The 18,824-nt window shown below is 38.7% G+C and overlaps 1 protein-coding gene across 17 annotated transcripts in view; it reads left to right on the top strand.

Moving 5' to 3' along the window:
• Positions 1-18,824, top strand: part of DGKI (diacylglycerol kinase iota) — a 448,494-nt gene that overhangs the window by 232,093 nt on the left and 197,577 nt on the right. For 7 of the 17 annotated variants that reach the window (XM_035254659.3, XM_035254662.3, XM_035254663.3 and 4 more), the window contains 5 exons: positions 32-154; positions 422-496; positions 949-1,047; positions 12,090-12,172; positions 13,935-13,995. In XM_035254659.3, the coding sequence (XP_035110550.1) occupies positions 32-154; positions 422-496; positions 949-1,047; positions 12,090-12,172; positions 13,935-13,995 (441 nt within the window). The remainder of the gene's footprint in view (positions 1-31; positions 155-421; positions 497-948; positions 1,048-12,089; positions 12,173-13,934; positions 13,996-18,824) is intronic. The other 10 variants (XM_035254664.3, XM_017975606.4, XM_035254666.3 and 7 more) reach the window with 3 other exon arrangements.

Here is an 18,824-nt window from a genome sequence, read left to right on the forward strand (position 1 = left end):
AAATGGCCTCCTTTTTTACATTTCCACATAGGTGATCTCCATACCAGGAGATGAACTTGAACTTGGTTGGGCGGGAGACGAACCTGGTTGGGCGGGAGACTGGAGCCCCTCAGAGAATTTGGGATTCTTCCATTTTTACTGGGAGGGTTGGCAGGTATAACATGTGTTGTTATGTGAGTCCATGAGAGCCTCTGGGGTTCTTACTCCCTGCCTCTCCATGTGGTGGAGAGTCTCGCTTACTCTAAAGCACTCGACTGATTTCTGTCTGTGGCTTACCCATGAACAGTGGCTTGGAAGTGTGAAAGCATGAGAAGCATGCAGTGGAACAGCATGCGCTGCCGTCATCTTCTACTCGGTTCTGCATGGGAAAGCTCCCGGGCTGGCTGCCTCTGAGCTCAGGTGTTTCTCTCTTTCCCTGCAGAACTCCCTGAAGGCTTCAAATCGAAAGAAGAAGAGAACAAGTTTTAAAAGAAAAGCCAGTAAAAGAGGGATGGAAGTGAGTGTGTCAGAGTTATATTCTGAGGAATTTCCACGTTCTTTCATAGCCTCCTTTGTCCTGTGAGATCTGGTCCAAGCTGATTTTTCTGCTCCGTCTTCTACCACTGCTTTCTCCTCACTGCAGTCTACAATAGAATTCTTCCTGTTCTCTTAAAAAGCACACACACAAAACCAACCTCTGCATTTGCCTGGAAATGTCATCCCCAGGATGCTGATGATGAAGATGAAAGCTGATATTTCTGGAATATTTGGAGTTTACAGAGTAAAATAGAAAGCCTGGCTTAATTCTCTGGAGCTAATGATAGCTTGAGATATTTTCTTCCGAGCCTGACATGGAAGTTGTGTTGTCAGCCCTTCCATGTGAAACAGCATGTAGGGTTTATTGGGGTGGTTGTGGTGGTGGTGGTTTTCCACTCCCTTTATCCTAACAGTACTGATTGCCTCTTTCAGCAGGAGAACAAAGGTCGTCCTTTTGTGATAAAACCCATCTCTTCTCCTCTCATGAAACCCTTGCTTGTATTTGTGAATCCCAAGAGTGGAGGCAACCAGGTGAGTAATTTTTCATGATTTTTAACTTATCAGTTTTGATAATTTCTTGAAGACACAACTCTCAATGCCAATTAAAATAGTACCACTAGGATCCCAAGCTTTGGAAGACACCCAGTTTCCCCGGGATCAAGTTTATTGTTTCTCTGATAGCCTTACACGTGACACTGCTAGGTAACACCTAGATGTTCTATAATTTACCTGTCTGCTCCCATGTAAGACTATAACAGAGGCGCTTAAGAAACCTAACTACTGACTTTCTCCTTACAGATTTTCAAGAAAGGCTATTCCAGAATTTCTCTTAGTTCATATGTTTCAGGATTCCTCAATTCCCGTAGTTAGGAGGCCCTTTACCAACTTATTTTTATTCTTTAGATTGCAATTTAGATATAATCACTTTCGTCCCTATCCTCAGAGAAGAAAAAGGATGATTCATGAGTCATGATAATTATTAGCTCAAATACCACCAACACTATAGAAAATACCCAGTTCAGGCTGGGCGCGGTGGCTCAAGCCTGTAATCCCAGCACTTTGGGAGGCCGAGGCGGGTGGATCACGAGGTCAAGAGATCGAGACCATCCTGGTCAACATGGTGAAACCCCGTCTCTACTAAAAATACAAAAAATTAGCTGGGCATGGTGGCACATGCCTGTAATCCCAGCTACTCGGGAGACTGAGGCAGGAGAATTGCCTGAACCCAGGAGGCGGAGGTTGCGGTGAGCCGAGATCGCGCCATTGCACTCCAGCCTGGGTAACAAGAGCGAACGAAACTCCGTCTCAAAACAACAACAACAATAACAACAACAAAACCCAATTCTTCAGGTTTCATTTGGTCCTAGCCCAAATCCAATAGTACAGATAGTTATATCGTTTGAGAATAAAGAAGTAGACTTAGAAAAATCAAGTCTAAAGGCATGCCTAAAGTGGCACTGCTCTTTAAAGGACAGAATTTGTTCTTGATTTCTGGTCTTTGTCACTTCATCCAATTCTCTTCTTACTCTCTGAGGCTTCTTATCAATACTTTTCTATCGGCTTTAATTTTCTGTTATTTTCTTCTGAGTAGAGATGAGAAAATATTTTCCTTATCCACTAAGTATGTGTTTTACATTTTGAGACAAGATTCCTGCAAGTTTTAAGATAAACAACTGGAGATTTGAAACCCTTTAGTCATCCCATATAAGCAAGGGAAGTTGTATAATTAGGATTGATCCAATGGTCCAAGATGATGTCCTTATTACTAACTGTTGAAATGAAGTTCGATTTTCCCTGAACCATACCCACTCTCTTGGACTAGTATCCCTATGGTCTATCAAAGGTTAGAGATACAGTTGGAAACCATGGAACATGGAAATGTAATTGGTTCTATGATTTTGGCCACCTGAGCATCACATATTAATTAGTTTCAAGTATATTTTATCATAACAATCCACATATAAAATGCATGTATTCAATTATTATAAGCTCTCTTTCATAGGGCACATAACATAGAGCTTGTAAGTTATCTGTTTCTTTTCTTTTCTTTCTTTTTTTTTGGAGATGGAGTCTTGCTCTGCTGCCCAGGCTGGAGTGAAGTGGCATGATCTTAGATCACTGCAACCTCCGCCTCCTGGGTTCAAGCAATTTTCCTGCCTCGACCTCCTGAGTAGCTGGGACTATAGGCATACACGGCCATACTCAGCTGATTTTTTGTATATTTATACTATTGTATAATAGTAGAGACGAGGTTTCACCATGTTGCCTAGGCTAGTCTCGAACTCCTGACCTCATGATCAGCCAGTTTCAGACTCCCAAAGGGCTGGGATTACAGGTGTGAGCCACTGTGACTGGCCAGTTATCTATTTCTTTAAGGAGTGGATGATCCAGTTAAGTCATAGCCTTCCTATTTCAGTCTCTGTATAAATTATTAATGACAGGGACTTCAGAGATTATCTAATATTGCTTCCTATTTCACTAAATAGAAAAGAAGTAAAGGAAGCTTAAAATGAATTTTCTAAAGACATCTTGTTTGTTAATGACAACAAAGGAACAAATGGAAAATAATGTAAGCAACATTAATTGCATGTGACTTCTAAATTGAGTGGTTCATAGTGCAAGTGTTAATGGAATTTCAGAAGTAAGCGGTGACTTGGGAGTGATAAGGAAGTGGTGTCATGGACATGGCTGAAAACAAAGATGGGCACTACTTAGTTACGCAGAGGAGAGAAGACTGGAGGGACTGTCCTTTTCCCGTTCTTTACTGTGGCAGATTCCTGTTCATCCTTCAAGACTCAGTAGAGCCTTTCTGAACCATTTCTCAAGATCAATCATCCCGTCCACTATGCCCCGATAGCCCCTGGTACACACTTGCATGATATGAACTGCAGCATAACGGCTTTATGTGCATCTTCACTGTTAGGATATAGTTCCACCATTGAATCTGTGATTTCTAGAACATGGCACATAGTTAAATAATTGTATAATATGATTAGAAAAACAGATGCCATGATGCTGATTATTCATTGTGAGGACAATATGATGAGTGGTGCATGCATATTAAATTATTGGAAATATGATTACATAAAGATTAAAATGATCCTATGGAATCACGTCTTCAAAAAACAGGATATTTAAGGTCAAAGACTTTGGATTTATGCAATGGAAACTAGTTTTTTTTTTTTTTCCTGTTTAAAATATTTTAGTTTTGCCAGGCATGGTGGCTCATGCCTGTAATCCCCTAGCACTTTGGGAGGCTGAGGCAGGCAGATCATGATGTTAGGAGTTTGAGACCAGTCTGGCCAACATGGTGAGACCCTGTCTGTACTAAAAAAATTAGCTGGGCTTGGTGGTGGGCACTTGTACTCAGGAGGCTGAAGCAGGAGAATTTCTGAAACCCAGAAGATGGAGGTTGCAGTGAGTCAAGATCCTGCCATTGCACTCCAACCCAGGTGACAGCATGAGACTCGATCTCCCTCGCTCTCTCTTTATTTATATATATATATACATACATACATACATACATACACACACACACTATATAATGTATATATAGTTTATATATTTACTAATATATATATAAATATATATAGTATATAGTATATAATATACTATATATAGTATATAGTATATAATATAATATATATAGTATATAATATACTATATATAGTATATAGTATATAATATAATATATATAGTATATATTATATATGTAACATTATATAGTGTGTATATATACTATACACATAGTATATACATATAGTATATATATAGTGTATATATATACTATACAGTATATGTATACTATATATGTGTATACATATACTATGCATATATATGTTTACCTATAGATAAGTATATCATATACATATATACTTATCCATAGGTATACATACATATGTATATATATGTATGTTTTAAAAAATAATCTTTGGCTTTTGAACAGAGGAGTAATATAGTGGAATCTAACGTGCTTATGATTCAGTTGGGAATCCTGTTACAATACAGACTCTGCTTCAGTAAGTCGGGGTGGGCCCTAAGTTGCTGCATTAGTAACAAGCTCGCAGGTACTGATATTGCTGCTCAGAGAACCATACTGGTTAGCAAGGGCTTTCTATTGTGTTCAATAGAAAAATATATACTTTTTGTAAATCCTGAGTTTTGCCTTTAATAATTTACGTATTTCACTCACCTACTTTTAGATATAAAACATTCCTGTCTCTTTCCCTCTTTGAAACTTAGGCTTTAGACTTTTCCCCCTTTTTAAACTTGCTGAATCTTCTATTTTTTGTGTAAATTACTGGAGAATATTGCCACCTAGTGGCAAGAAAAATAGCTTTTTTTTCTTAGTATATTTATACAAGTATATTTTACTTGTATAAGGAAAACATTTTGAAGGAATGCATTGGGATGAACAGATACAGGGGCTGCCTCTATGTCTTTCTTTAAAAAAATCCAATATTTTAAAACTCTTAAATTTTTTCTCTAAATTGATACATTATTTTTGACTCCATATGCATATGGAGAACATATGCTATTTCAGTACGTTTATGACATCTGTAATGATGAAGTCCCGGTGTTTAGCACATCAGTCACCCCGAACATCCATCACTTCTTTGTGTTGGAAATATTTCAGATCTTCCAGCTATTTGGAAATGTGCAATATACTGTTGTTAACTATGGTCTCCTTATTGTGCAAACACTAGAACCCATTTCTTCTATCAAATTGTATCTTTGTACTCACTATCCAACCTCTGTTCATCCCCCGCCCCCACCACACCCATCCCAGCCAATGGTAACTATCATTCTACTCTCTACCAATGTCAGATCCACCTTTTTAGCTCCTCTACATATAAGTGAGAGCACATCAGTTTTTGTCTTTCTGTGCCAGGTTTATTTCACTTAACATAATGACCTCCAGTTCTATCTTTGTTGCTGCAAATGACAGGATTTAGTTCTTTTTAATGGTCAAATAGTATTTTACTGTGTATATATACCACATTTTGTCTTATCCATTCATCTGCTGATGAACACCTGGTTTATTAAATCTCTTCTTTTAAACTTCACAGTAATTGTCTCTTTGCTTTTCCAACACTTTTAAGATAGAGATGACGCTGGGTGTTTTGCAAAGCTGTGGAGCTTGGCAGTGCTGCTCCTGTTATATTATTGAGATCCAAATTGTTTGAGGAATCAGGGACCAAAATTTCAGCCATTTTGTTTTTGAGACTGTCTTGCTATGTTGCCCAGGCTGGAGTGCAGCGGCATGATCTCAGTTCACTGCAACCTCCACCTCCCGGGTTCAAGCAATTCTCTTGTCTCAGCCTCCAAAGTAGCTGGGATTACAGGCATGTGCCACCACACCAGGCTCATTTTTGTATTTTTAGTAGAGATGGGGTTTCACCAGGTTGACCAGGCTGGTCTCAAATGCCTGACCTCAGGTGCTCCACCTGCCTCGGCCTTCCAAAGTGCTGGGATTATAGGCGTAGGCCACTGTGCCTGCCCAGTCCCAAATTTCAACTCTGAATACCTCCTTCTGTGGAAAGAGATAGTAAGTGAAAGATAAAGTTTACCTCAATGCAGTCCCCTCCTATGTGTGGAAACTTTTGAGTACTAGAGAAATAGGCCCCCTCCCTTATACTTCCGTTCGTTTTAATGTCAAAAATTTTATTTTTCTTTGATATCCTGGACTCATCATCTTTCTGAGTTTTATAGAATCCTCTGATACCTCTCAGTGTTTCCTGCTTTCACACTGTCTCTTCCTTGCATTCTCTCATGACTTCCTCTCCCAGTGACCTAGACTTTAACTTCAGGGTAAAGCAATGTTCTGACCTCTGGGATGATTCTAGCTGACCATTCCTGAGAGCTGAGGGATCCAGACCCTGGCTTTGCACACTGTTGGATGTGGAATCCTAGGGTACAGGTATGGCAGTAGTTGGATCCTTGGATTGAAGGTCCCAGGGTGTTTATCAGTAGGCTGGTCGAGGAAGAGGTATCTAGTCTGTGGACAGATGCATGCCGGCTGAGTTTACGCCACCATCTGGGAATTGGCTTTCTCAGACCAGAGCCACTCCTCCTAAGTCAGGGGCCAGTCACACCAAGGTGAAGAGAAGGGGAAGAAAGAAAGAGTAAATAACTTCAGATGAAAAACCTGAGTCCCAAAACTGTTTCCAAATAACTGGACAAACAACTTTAATGAAGTAGTTACTTTTTTGCTGTACTGGAAACTTCTCAATCTAGTGATAATTCAAGGATTACTATGTTTAGATAAAAGTTTAGGCTCTTAAGGTTTAGAGTAGGTGGGAAGAGGGCAGAGGGCAGTCGATAGATGAGGACTCTTGTCAAAATCTAACCTCAAGATCTTCTTGTCCAACCAGTCTCAAGAGAGGGAATTAAAATAACCAAATGATGAATCTGTGGAAAGTCCTATTTCCAAAATCATAATATTGGTGGGAGGATTGGGCATCTAAGACCCAAACTAGCTCCTGTGATAGGTCTGGCTCCTTAGTCTGTAGCAAGAGGAATGTATAAAAAACACTGGATGGGCGTGGTGGCTCATGCCTGTAATGGCAGCACTTTGGGAGGCTGAGGCAGGTGGATCCCCTGAGGTCAGGAGTTCGAAACCAGCCTGACCAACCTGGAGAAATCCTGTCTCCACTAAAAATACAAAAAATTAGCTGGGCGTGGTGGTGGGCACCTGTAATCCTAGCTACTCGAGAGGCTGAGGCAGGAGAATCGCTTGAATCCGTGAGGCAGAGGTTGTGGTGAGCAGAGATCGCACCATTGCATTCCAGTCTGGACAACAAGAGCAAAACCGGGTCTCAAAAAAAGAAGAAAGAAAGAATGAAAGAAAAGAAGGAGTCAGTTTGGGCTGGGCGTGGTGGCTCACACCTGTAATCCCAGAACTTTGGGACGCCAAGGTGGGTGGATCACGAGGTCAGGAATTTGAGACCAGCCCAGTCAATATGGTGAAACCCCATCTCTACTAAAAATACAAAATTAGCTGGGCGTGGTGGTGCATGCCTGTAGTCTCAGCTACTCGGGAGGCTGAGGCAGAAGAATCGCTTGAAACCGGGAGGAGTAGGTTGCAGTGAGCCGAGATTATGCCACTTCACTCCAGCCTGGGGTACAGAGCAAGACTCCAGCCACACACACACAAAAAGTCAGTCTGAAAAAAAAAAAGTGGTCTGAGTGTCTTAATTAAAACCTTTCAATGAGTCATTGTTTTCCATAAATTAAAATCCAAGCTTCTCAGCATACAGTATTTAAACTACAACTCACTTTAGCTATCTCTTCTCTTGCAACTCCCTATCTCATGGTTTGGAAAAGTGAGTGCAATGTAGCTTTTTGCTGTTTCACACTTTTTATGCTTTTACACTGAAACTTCTTTATCTGTTTGAGGTGGAAAGAAATAGTTAACTCTACTCATCTTTCAAGACACATTTTAGATATTTTACTTACGATGCATTCTAATCTCTCAACTTGGGCTTAGGGTGTTTCCTCTGGGACTCAGCCTCTAGACATCTGTGTCAGAGAAGTTCCCATCTTTAGTGAATTAACTTATTTTGCATTGGTCTCCTTCCAGTAGATTCTGAGATCCTGATGGTACCCATGGACAGAGTCGAAGCCTCATACATATTTATTGAATAAATGAGGCATTCCGTTTGGATTGTTTGAAGCAGTTTGAAATAATTATTTCTTAAACCCTTCTTCTCGTTAATTTATTTTTCTCAGCCAGGTGCGGTGGCACAAGCCTGTAATCCCAGCACTTTGGGAGGCTCAGGCAAGCAGATCAATTAAGGTCAGAACTTTGAAACCAGCCTGGCCAACATGGTGAAACCCCATCTCTACTCAAAATACAAAAATTAACCAGGCATGGTGGTGGGCACCTGTAATCCCAGCTACTCTGGAGGCTGAAGCAGGAGAATTGATGGAACCCAGGAGGCAGAGGTTGCAGTGAGCTGAGGTCATGTCATTGTACTCCAGCCTGGACAATAAGAGTGAAACTGTCTCAAAAAAAAATTTTTTTTTTCCTCAGGACTTTCTTATTGTCTGGGCAATCGTTCTTTCTATAATCTTGACTATACCTGTGTGATATAAATCAAGACTTAATAACATAGCTGACTCTAGAGTTATGGTGCTTTGATGAAGATTGACGTGCTGTTTGAACTGACCCATTCTTGATTGCTTCTCCACACCCGCAACAGTTGTCATTATGTTTTCCTTTATCAATAATGCACAGAACTTTCTTCTGAGAGTGAGATCATCTCTGTCTTGTTCATCTCCGTATTCTCCTACTTAAAACTGTGCCTGTCAGATAGTAGATGAATGAATGAATCTTGTTCAATCCACGCACTTTTTGGGAATTTGTATTCTCCTGTTGCACTTCCTCCCCAATACCTGCAGCTGGGAAGTGTAATGTTTTAACTCCTCGGGAATACCCATTCTTATATCTAGAAAAGTTCTGTGGTCAATGAGGTATATCTACAACAGCATCCATGGATTGGGATTGGCATGTAAGCTGTTTTTTTCATTTAGAGACAACTAGACTCTTGCACAAAAGTTGTGGCTTTTATGTTTGGCATTATAGCATGTGTTAACTATGAGAGTGTTGGAGACTTGTTAGTGACAGGTGTCTGAGTAGATTTAATCTTGCTATTGAGGAAGAAACAAATCATCCTTCTCCTAGTGAATTAATATTTGTCAAACCATTCAGTTACATTTAATAAATGACTCATATCAAAGCCTTATAGTAACTTAACCAGGAGGTAACAGCAGAGTTAATAGAATTCATTTAAATGTGTGAGTTACATCTTTTTTTCTCCACCCACTAGGTGGAGCATTTTTTAAATGCTTTCTTTCAGACACTTACCATGTTTGCTAATAAATACTGTATTTTGATAAGATTACTTTTTAGTAGATGTAATCATATTCTGCCTGAATGTCAACTTCAGCAGGGTAGCCATGCATGGCTATGCAAGTTATCTCTACACAACTGCAGGGATGTTATTCCAACGGACTGCAGCAGAAATGGCATCTCTGTGGCCACTCAGATCTTTTAGAGAAATTCAAGGTCAAGAAAAGCCATCTCTCAATGATTTTCATTTCTATTGTTTTTGGAAGATGTTAATTGCCTAGTAATATCTGCATAATAGGAGAAGCTGAAACTGAGGTGTACACTCTGCTATAGCAAAGGTGGAAAGGAGTAATTAACATCAATGATTCAAACTACTCTAGGAATCTAAAACTGAACAATGAATTTTCTAGCAAGTCAGTTGGAAATGTTTTATAAATTAGTTGGTCATTAAAATAACTCTTGTGTTACCTATTAAACATAAAAAATTATTCGACATAATCCCAAACACATTTCACAGCAAGGCTCAGCAAGAGGAGAGGGAAAATGATCCAGTATTTGGTGTGTATATATATCTAAATCTATGTTTGAATTTGATAGGAAGCAAAATATGTCACTTGGTGAAACTGAAGGATTTGTTGTAATTACTAGATAGAATGTGATTCCTAAAATTATAGCAAGCACATGATAAAGCAGAACTTTTAAATTATAGGTTTGGCTGATACATGCAACAAAAGACCTGTATTGGCCTATGTAACAACAGGAGTAACAATGTGATAATTATAAGCTACACTTTAGAGCTCACACTCTGAAGTGTAATTTAATGAATAGATTAACAGCCTGCAAAAAAGAAAAGGATTAACATTAACAAAGGTCTGTTTTGTGCCACATACCATGCTAGAAACATGACTGTTACTGATTCATTTAATTCTCATATTCATCCTGGCAGGTGGATATCCTTTCCATTTTATATACTGCATTTCTGCACGGTTAAAAATGCTCATGATTACTCAGAACACTGAGGTTAGTTTGACCTCAAATCTCGCACTATTTCTACTATACTAGGATGACTCTTTTTTTTTTTTTTTTTTTTTTTTTTGAGACGGAGTTTTGCTCTTGTTACCCAGGCTGGAGTGCAATGGCGCAATCTCGGCTCACTGCAATCTATGCCTCCTGGGTTCAGGCAATTCTCCTGCCTCAGCCTCCCGAGTAGCTGCGATTACAGGCACATGCCACCATGCCCAGCTAATTTTTTATATTTTGAGTAGAGACGGGGTTTCACCATGTTGACCAGGATGGTCTCGATCTCTTGACCTCGTGATCTACCTACCTCGGCCTCCCAAAGTTCTGGGATTACAGGCTTGAGCCACTGCACCCGGCCCTAGGATGACTCTTAATACAGCTTATTAGATATACAAACCTAGGAATATTTTAAGAAAGAGCAATTATGATATCTACTAAAACAACAATATTATGAGCAACAAACTCGGCTCGACCGGTTAGATATTATTTGCTCTGGGTGATAAAATGAGGCATCCTACTCAATTTTAAATTTATTTTGGTATCGCTTGATAAAAAGATTCTTTTTGCATTTTTGTTTGCTCAATTGACTTTAAAAATGATCTCTAAAGTGACCTTATGTCTGCTATAAGGAGCATCTTTATAAATGTCACAGTTACTTAAAAATTCCCCACAAATGTTCATGTGAGAGAGAGGTGTTTGGCTTAAACCAATAGAGGCATGGAGATTGAAAATGTCAGCGTAAGCTGTGGTCTTACTAAGGAAGTTATATATGTATCACTTACACACACGCACACACACACACACACACACACACACACACACATATATATAATAACTGGGAGCCTGGGATACCTTTGCTTCAGTTAGATGAAAAGTATTTCCCTAAAATTATATTAATACTTAGCTAATACTGCCCATGTTTTATATAATACAGACAAATATCTGCACAATAAAGTGAAAATTAATGTGAAATTACATAGGCTGATGAATAACTTTTCTATATGGATTTTCATACATTAAGTAATAATAGTAAAACCAATATTATTCATCAATATTATTTCTGCACTTTAAACACTGTGATGTTCTTCTCAAAAACTATTGCTTTTAATCCTTGCAAGAAGTCTGAAAACTGGTCATTCTTGTCTCTGTATTAGAGAAAATATGGGCTGAGCTTTAATGAAATTAAGAAACTTGCCCAGTGTTACACAGGTTAGATAAACATCTAACCCGACATTCAACCTATGTATATCCATGGCCAAAGCCAAAGATTTTAACTACTCTTCTATGTTGTTTATAATTAGATATTATTTTGTTTATTTATTCATCATTTATTCACTCACTTATTTTTTTTTTTGAGACAGAATTTCACTCCTGTCACCCAGGCTGGAGTGCAATGGTCCGATCTCGTCTCACTGCACACTCTGCCTCTTGGGCTGGAGTTAAAGGCATGTACACCATACTTGGCTAATTTTTGCAATTTTTGTAGACATGAGATTTTGTCATGTTGCCTAGGCTGTTCTCAAACTCCTGGACTCAAGCAATCCACCTGCCTCGAACTACCAAAGTACTGGGATTATAGGCATGACCCACTGTGCCCTGCATATTATTTTAAATAAAAACTTATTTTTTAAATGAGCAGTTATTATTGGGAAATTTCTTCCTATTATTGCCTTTTTATGTATTTCTTTACTTTTTACAGGGAACCAAAGTCCTGCAGATGTTCATGTGGTACCTGAATCCACGGCAAGTCTTTGATCTCTCTCAGGAAGGACCAAAAGATGCGTAAGTTTCAAAATATTCTCCACGGTTCGTATATGTTTTAGGCAAGTGAGAACTTTCTGCTTCAGTATCTGGTTACCTTGTGAGGTATTTCTTGACCATGTCATCTACCTTCTCACCTGTACTCTCCTTCCTTTTAAACTTCATCTAATGTTCTTTGCTACTCTTTAATGGGTTAGTTCCCTTCAAAACATATCTTCTAGGCTGTTAACTCACAGAATACCTCTAGTGTGTTTGTTATTTATGTATGTGTAACTGTAGATTGTTCTCAGCAAATCTGTGAATTGAGAAGGGACTCATTGTTTTTCTGTTTCTTCATGTACAACTTTTGCGATGCACATTAATGGGAATATAAGTGTATATCTGTGGAGGGTAGAGCCATGTTTGTCAATAAACATTTGAATTAGAGGAAGAGTGTGTGTGTGTGTGTGTGTGTGTGTGTGTGTGTGTGTGTGTGAATTAGTTGATTATACCTGAGGTCTCTGCACAAGTGTGGGGAAGATGGATTAATCCCTGCTCAGTCCCTTTTCTGAACCTCTCAGAAATCTCATTCTCTGCTTTTGTTAGAAGTATGTAAAATAAAGTATAGGTCGTAGGTGACCCATATCCTTTTCTCCGCTTTGATGGAGAGGCACACAGTGGAAAAGACCAAGGACACTTCTGCTATTCTCTGGTTTACAGGTACCCTGTTTGAAATTCATCTACTAGGGTAGTTCAGATATTATCTGATAAACGTTACAGCATAAGGATACCAGCTATTTTTTAATAAGCAACAGTATCAGAGGAAAAGATTATATCTGGAGAAATAGTATTCTTATATAAAATAGAGAAATTACATATTTTAAGTGTGCAGATTAGGAAATATGAAAATTAGTTTGTTATTTTCTTAATGAATAAATTTCTTTGCCAGTTGAGTTTGCTGTAAGATTCTCTTTCTGTCTCTCCATGTGTATATGTATATAATGTACATATATAATTTTTTTTCTGTACTTGATTGTGCTAAGGCAAATCTGCTATCCTGGGATGTGCCGTTTTAGGAACTTCTTTTTCTTAAGATGTTATCACTTTAGTTAGACCCCAGAGGGATACTTCATAGGTCACAACAAAGTACATGGTAGGACAGGAAATATTTCCAGAAAAAAAAAACATATTTTGTGATCTCAACAGGTGATGTTTTCTAGATTACAGCCACTAGCAGCTTCACTAATGTGAAGGGGCAGTGTCCCTGCATTTTCCTGAGAGCCAACAGGAAAGACAAATGATCTTATTTCAAGCAGGCAAGTTTGAAATAAAGAAAAATCAGCCAATCTTCCCACTTTGGGTTGGAGGTATAAGTGGCGTGTAAGTGACTGAGCTGAGAAAGAGACGGGACAGAGTTGTAGACGTAGTAAAAATGATAGTGGGGAAGCCTCCCATCTTACTGAAAAAGATTTCTTACATAAAAAGAAAAAGAAGGAAGTCAAAATGAATGAGGAAAATAATGTTGACATGTAACAGAAATTATGGGAACTAAAACACTATGACATCCTAAAATCCCTAAAATTCCAATGTCAGCCATGCAAAAATAATGTCTGCTGCCTATGTGTGTTCCACTTGCGAGAGTCGTTCCTCCTGTGGTTACCTGGGACCTATGACAGCATTGTCACCCTCATGATTATTCATTTTCTCCAGTGGACACCACCCTCACCCATGTTGTCCACTGTTTCTCTCTGCTCTAGCCAGTGAAATGTTCTTTTGTTTACTTTCTCTTTGGTTTCCTCTACAGGCTTGAATTGTATAGGAAAGTCCCAAATCTGCGAATTCTGGCCTGTGGTGGGGATGGAACGGTAGGTCCCTGAAAAAGAATCCGGTTCTCTGCCGATTCTGTCTTTCTTATTGTTTTCCTGTGGCAGTTTTTTTTTTTATTCATTCCCAGTCTTTCCAATCCCCTAACACACATATATCTCTCAGGTGAATCATAGCTCTTAAGAGTAACAGGGGACTTTGTTATTGTCCTCATGAATACATACTTGATCCTGCTAACGTATGCTTCACTCCCTCAACTATGCTTTATTATTTCCTGTTCCATGAGGTAGGGATGTTGTCAAGTCATTAAAATGAAGATTATAGATAGTTAAATTGATATTAAAATAGAAGCCAACCTGGTTCCATTTTTATTTATTTATTTATTTATTTTTGATATGGAGTCTCACTCTGTCACCCAGGTTGGAGTGCAGTGGTACCATCTCTGCTACCTGCAACCTCCGCCTCCTGGGTTCCATCAATTCTCCTGCCTCAGCCTCCCGAGTAGCTGGAATTATAGGCACCAACCACCACACCTAGCTAATTTTTGTATTTTTAGTAGAAATGGGGTTTCACCGTGTTGGCCAGGATGGTCTTGAACTCCTGACCTCAGGTAATCTGCCCACCTCAGCCTCCCAAAGTGCTAGGATTACAGATGTGAGTTACTACATCCAGCCCTTTCCATTTATTCTTACTAATTTGGTCACAGTAAGGAGAAATGAATGGACACAATTGAATTATTGCATTTTTTTTAAACTAGTGGAAATACAACTCAGAATATTTACTATTGTTTTGCCTTAAAGATTATTAATTAGTCCAATTTTTATTCTTTTTTGTTGGTATATTTTACTTATATATGGGGTATGTGTGATATTTTGTTATATTCATAGAATGTGTAATGATCAAGTCAAGGTTTGGAGGTATTCATTACTTAGAATATCATTTCTATGAATTGGGAATATTTCAAGTTTTCTAGCTACTTTGAAATATATAATACATTGTTTCTAACTGTACTCACCCTACTCTGCCACTGAACATTAGAACCTCTTCCTTCTATCTGACTGTATGTTTGTATCCATTTATAAAGAAAAGGTGGAATTGGGATGAAGGTTAATATCATGGATATATTTTCTCCTGTTTGTTATACCTCATCTGTTTTCTCCATTTGGCCACTATGTACGGTGATATGTTTAGCAAAGTAAAGAACTGAGAATTGTGACATTTAGACTGTGTTTTCTGGTTCTTTTTCGTCTGGATTTGGAATCCGATCTCATAGGATCTATGACTATTATGAACTCTCTTTAGCTTCTCTCTAATTTCCCTAATTAGAATGTTTTATCCTCAAAGGTAACAGTAAGATATGATCTCTCTTAGCACATAAGCACTTAATATAGGATTGGATACACATTATATACCAATAAACGCAATGAAATAAACCATGATTTTTATTGGTCTCTCAGATACTCTGTGGAGAGTAAAAACAATGTTCAGTTGGGAAAATAGTCTTTTTTCAAGCTTCATATTACATATTAGCTTATAAAGTTCATTGTCATATCTTACAGCAAAGAAGCCAAACCTATTTAGCTTTTTAAAACCCAGTGTTTTTCAAAATTATTTGGCCGTGGATTTTTCTTTTTCACTCAATACCAATTTCAATTGATTTTAGTGTTCTAGGGAGATATATTTAGGGATATGCTAGGGGAAAATTTCCCAACTTTCCTTAGTAAGAATTGCATCCAAATGGACCCTCTGAGGATGGATATATATTGTGTTCTTCCTAACTCAAGCATCCCCAGCGTAGTTATCTTTAATGAAAGGATAAACTCACCGTGACTCTTTACCATACCCATAGTGATGTTCCTCATTTTAGCATCTACTTGCCTTCTCATATGACTTCAGCATCGCACTCACATCTTTTCTCCTTTTCTAAACCTCAGTGACAAAAACAGATAAGTTGAAAATGTCATCCTTCCTGTATCTTAAATACACATAAGCTATGCATAACATCTCCAAATCTTGGATCCCCAAATCTTGGAGCATTGGGTGCTCCACCTCCCAGGCCTTCCCTTCTCCACGGAACCTCCCATTCCACCTCTCCCTCCCTCATTCTCTCTCCTTTCTTCTTCCTTTTCTTTAGTCAGCAGATAGGTGGAGAAAGCATGTGCTAGGTCATGTAGTATTGAAATATTCTCTGCAGTTAGATGAATATTTGAAAGCATGGGATTCCAATGAATAAAGGATAAAGAAGGAAGACAGACAAGTCCACACACTGTGAAGCCTATAATTATGGGGTCTGAGCCAAAGTCCAAAAGGAGAACAAACAAAAAAATAGAAGAATAGGACAACTACCAGTCTGTTCTGTCAAGTAAACAAACCAAAAATGGAGTTTCAAGAAAGTGGCAATGGTAACATTTTCAAGGAGAGATTGAAAAGTTACCATTGAATATGGAATTTCAAGAAAGTAGTTTCAATAGAGTATTTGAGACAAAACCCAGATGACGAGTAAGTGAAAGTTGGCACAATCTTAATAAATTCCTCATGGCCAGATCCAATTACAGTTTTGAATGCCTGTGATGCCTCTGCTGCCGCTGTCAGCCTCCTGACACGCAGACTACCTAGTTGTCCTACTTTGCATATCCAGTCTTCTCAAGCATCTCTTCATTAGGGATTCCATCATTTATGAGTAATCCACAAGGCTATTTTTTTTTTTTTAATGTGGTGAGTACTTTTTCCTCTTAGGGACATTACGTTTTAACTTCAGTTTTTACCTCCTTTGCTGTAACTCACAAATGTACTAGTCATTTACACTTGGGTGTCCCATGACCACTGGCATTCGGCATGCCTAAAATGATGGCAGTATACTTACTCTAGAGTTGGTGCATACTCTTAAACTAATCGTTTTTGTCAATGGAAACATCTGTAGTTAAAGTACTCAGAATCAAAACTTTGCTTATCTTATACCTTATGTAAACCCAAGTTTTATTTAATTTACCTTGTTAAAGTAAGATGTTTTGTGAAAAACATGAGGTTTCTGAAATGTTTATCATGGTATGTGATTGATTTTTTTTTTTTTGTTTGTTAGTCTAGAAAATGAAACTTTTAATTGTAGGTAGAGGCAGAGTTTATACAGAGGAAACAGCCTGATGAATTCATGAAGAAAACTGCTGGCTTTAGGCAAGTGGAGTATAATTCGGAATTCAAGTGTATATTTGGTGTACGGCATCCAGCCTTTAGTTAGTGAGCATATCTATCACTGTAGAAGCTGTCAGAATGCCCCAGTCAAGTGACAAAGCTCAGGGAGAAATCAGAAATGGATTATTTTTGATTGACTAGGATGAGCCTATATTACCCCTGCCCATATTAGATTAAGCACACAAAGTATTATTTAAGATATAGAAAGTTTGCACTACTTTGGAAAAAAAGTTCTTAGGCTTCAATATTAGCTACTTTAATTGTATATTGTTTAAAAAATACAAGGAAAGGCCAGGTGTGGTGGCTCTTCCCTGTAATCCCAGCTCTTTGGGAGGCCAAGGCGAGCGGATCACAAGGTCAAGAGATCAAGACCATCCTGGCCAACATGGTGAAACCTCGTCTTTACTAAAAATACAAAAATTAGCTGGGTGTGGTGGTGAGCGCCTGTAGTCCCAACTAGGGAGGCTGAGGCAGGAGAGTCACTTGAACCCTGGAGGAGGAGTTTGCAGTGAGCTGAGATCATGCCACTGCACTCCAGCCCAGGGACAGAGTGAGACTCTGCCTCAAAAAAAAGTCAAGGAAAGGCCAGGTATGGTGGCTCATGCCTATAATCCCAGCACTTTGGGAGGCTGAGGTGAGCACATCCCTTGAGGTCAGGACTTTGAGACCAGCTTGGCCAACCTGGTGAAACCTCATCTCTATTAAAAACACAAAAATTAGCCAGGCACGTGGTGCGTGCCAGTAATCCCAGCTACCTGGGAGGTTGAGACGGGAGAATTGCTCGAACCCAGGAGTTGGAGGTTGCAGTGAGCCAAGATCATGCCACTGCACTCCAACCTGGGTGACACAGTGAGACTCTGTCTTAAAAAAAAAAAAAAATACAAGGAGGCAGAGGGATACATTCCTCATTAACACACTTGGAAGTGGAGGTGAGAGAGTTGGTTCCGCCCCTATTTCTGTGACTTTGGCAGGTTCCTTAGCCTCTTTTGAGACTTTCTAAATCTATGAAGAAATGCATTCAGATCTCTAAGGTTCTAACAGCTGTAGCATTATAATAATAGAGACTATTATTCAAGAGAACTTTAATGCAAGCCATATTTGTACAATTTTGAATTTTCTAGAAGGTACTTTAAACAAAAAGCAGGTAAAATTAATTTTATAGTATATTTTATTTATCTAAAGTGGTATCATTTTAATATGTGTTAATTTATAAACATTGTTAATTTATTTTCTATTTGTACAGTCTTCAAAATCCAGCATGTATTTTATGCTTAGAGCACATCTAATTTTTGATTATTTATATTCAGTGCTGGGTCACTACATGTGGCCAGTGGCTGCAGTGTAGTCTCTTTGTTACTGGCTTACACAATTCAGAGGTTGTCACATAGTTGCAGCTGTCCCATTTTTTGATCTCTTGGCTGCAGTAAAATTCAGCTAACTCAAGAATGATCTCAAACCTTCATGTTTATAAATGAGAAACAGCCTGTCTTTTGTCATCTGGTAAATTTGTATTTTCTCACTTCCTTGGCCACGTTGACACCTATCCAACTCCCAATGGCTGTCACCCTGCCGAAATATTGAAGAACACATGAACTGATCCCCTGAGGCTCACATATCCTCATTATGGCTCCTTAAGGTATAACCTGTGGTCCCTACCTATCTGGCTCCTGACTTTGATGAA

Source organism: Callithrix jacchus, chromosome 11 (assembly GCF_049354715.1).
Source record: "Callithrix jacchus isolate 240 chromosome 11, calJac240_pri, whole genome shotgun sequence".
NCBI classification, from domain to species: domain Eukaryota; kingdom Metazoa; phylum Chordata; class Mammalia; order Primates; family Cebidae; genus Callithrix; species Callithrix jacchus.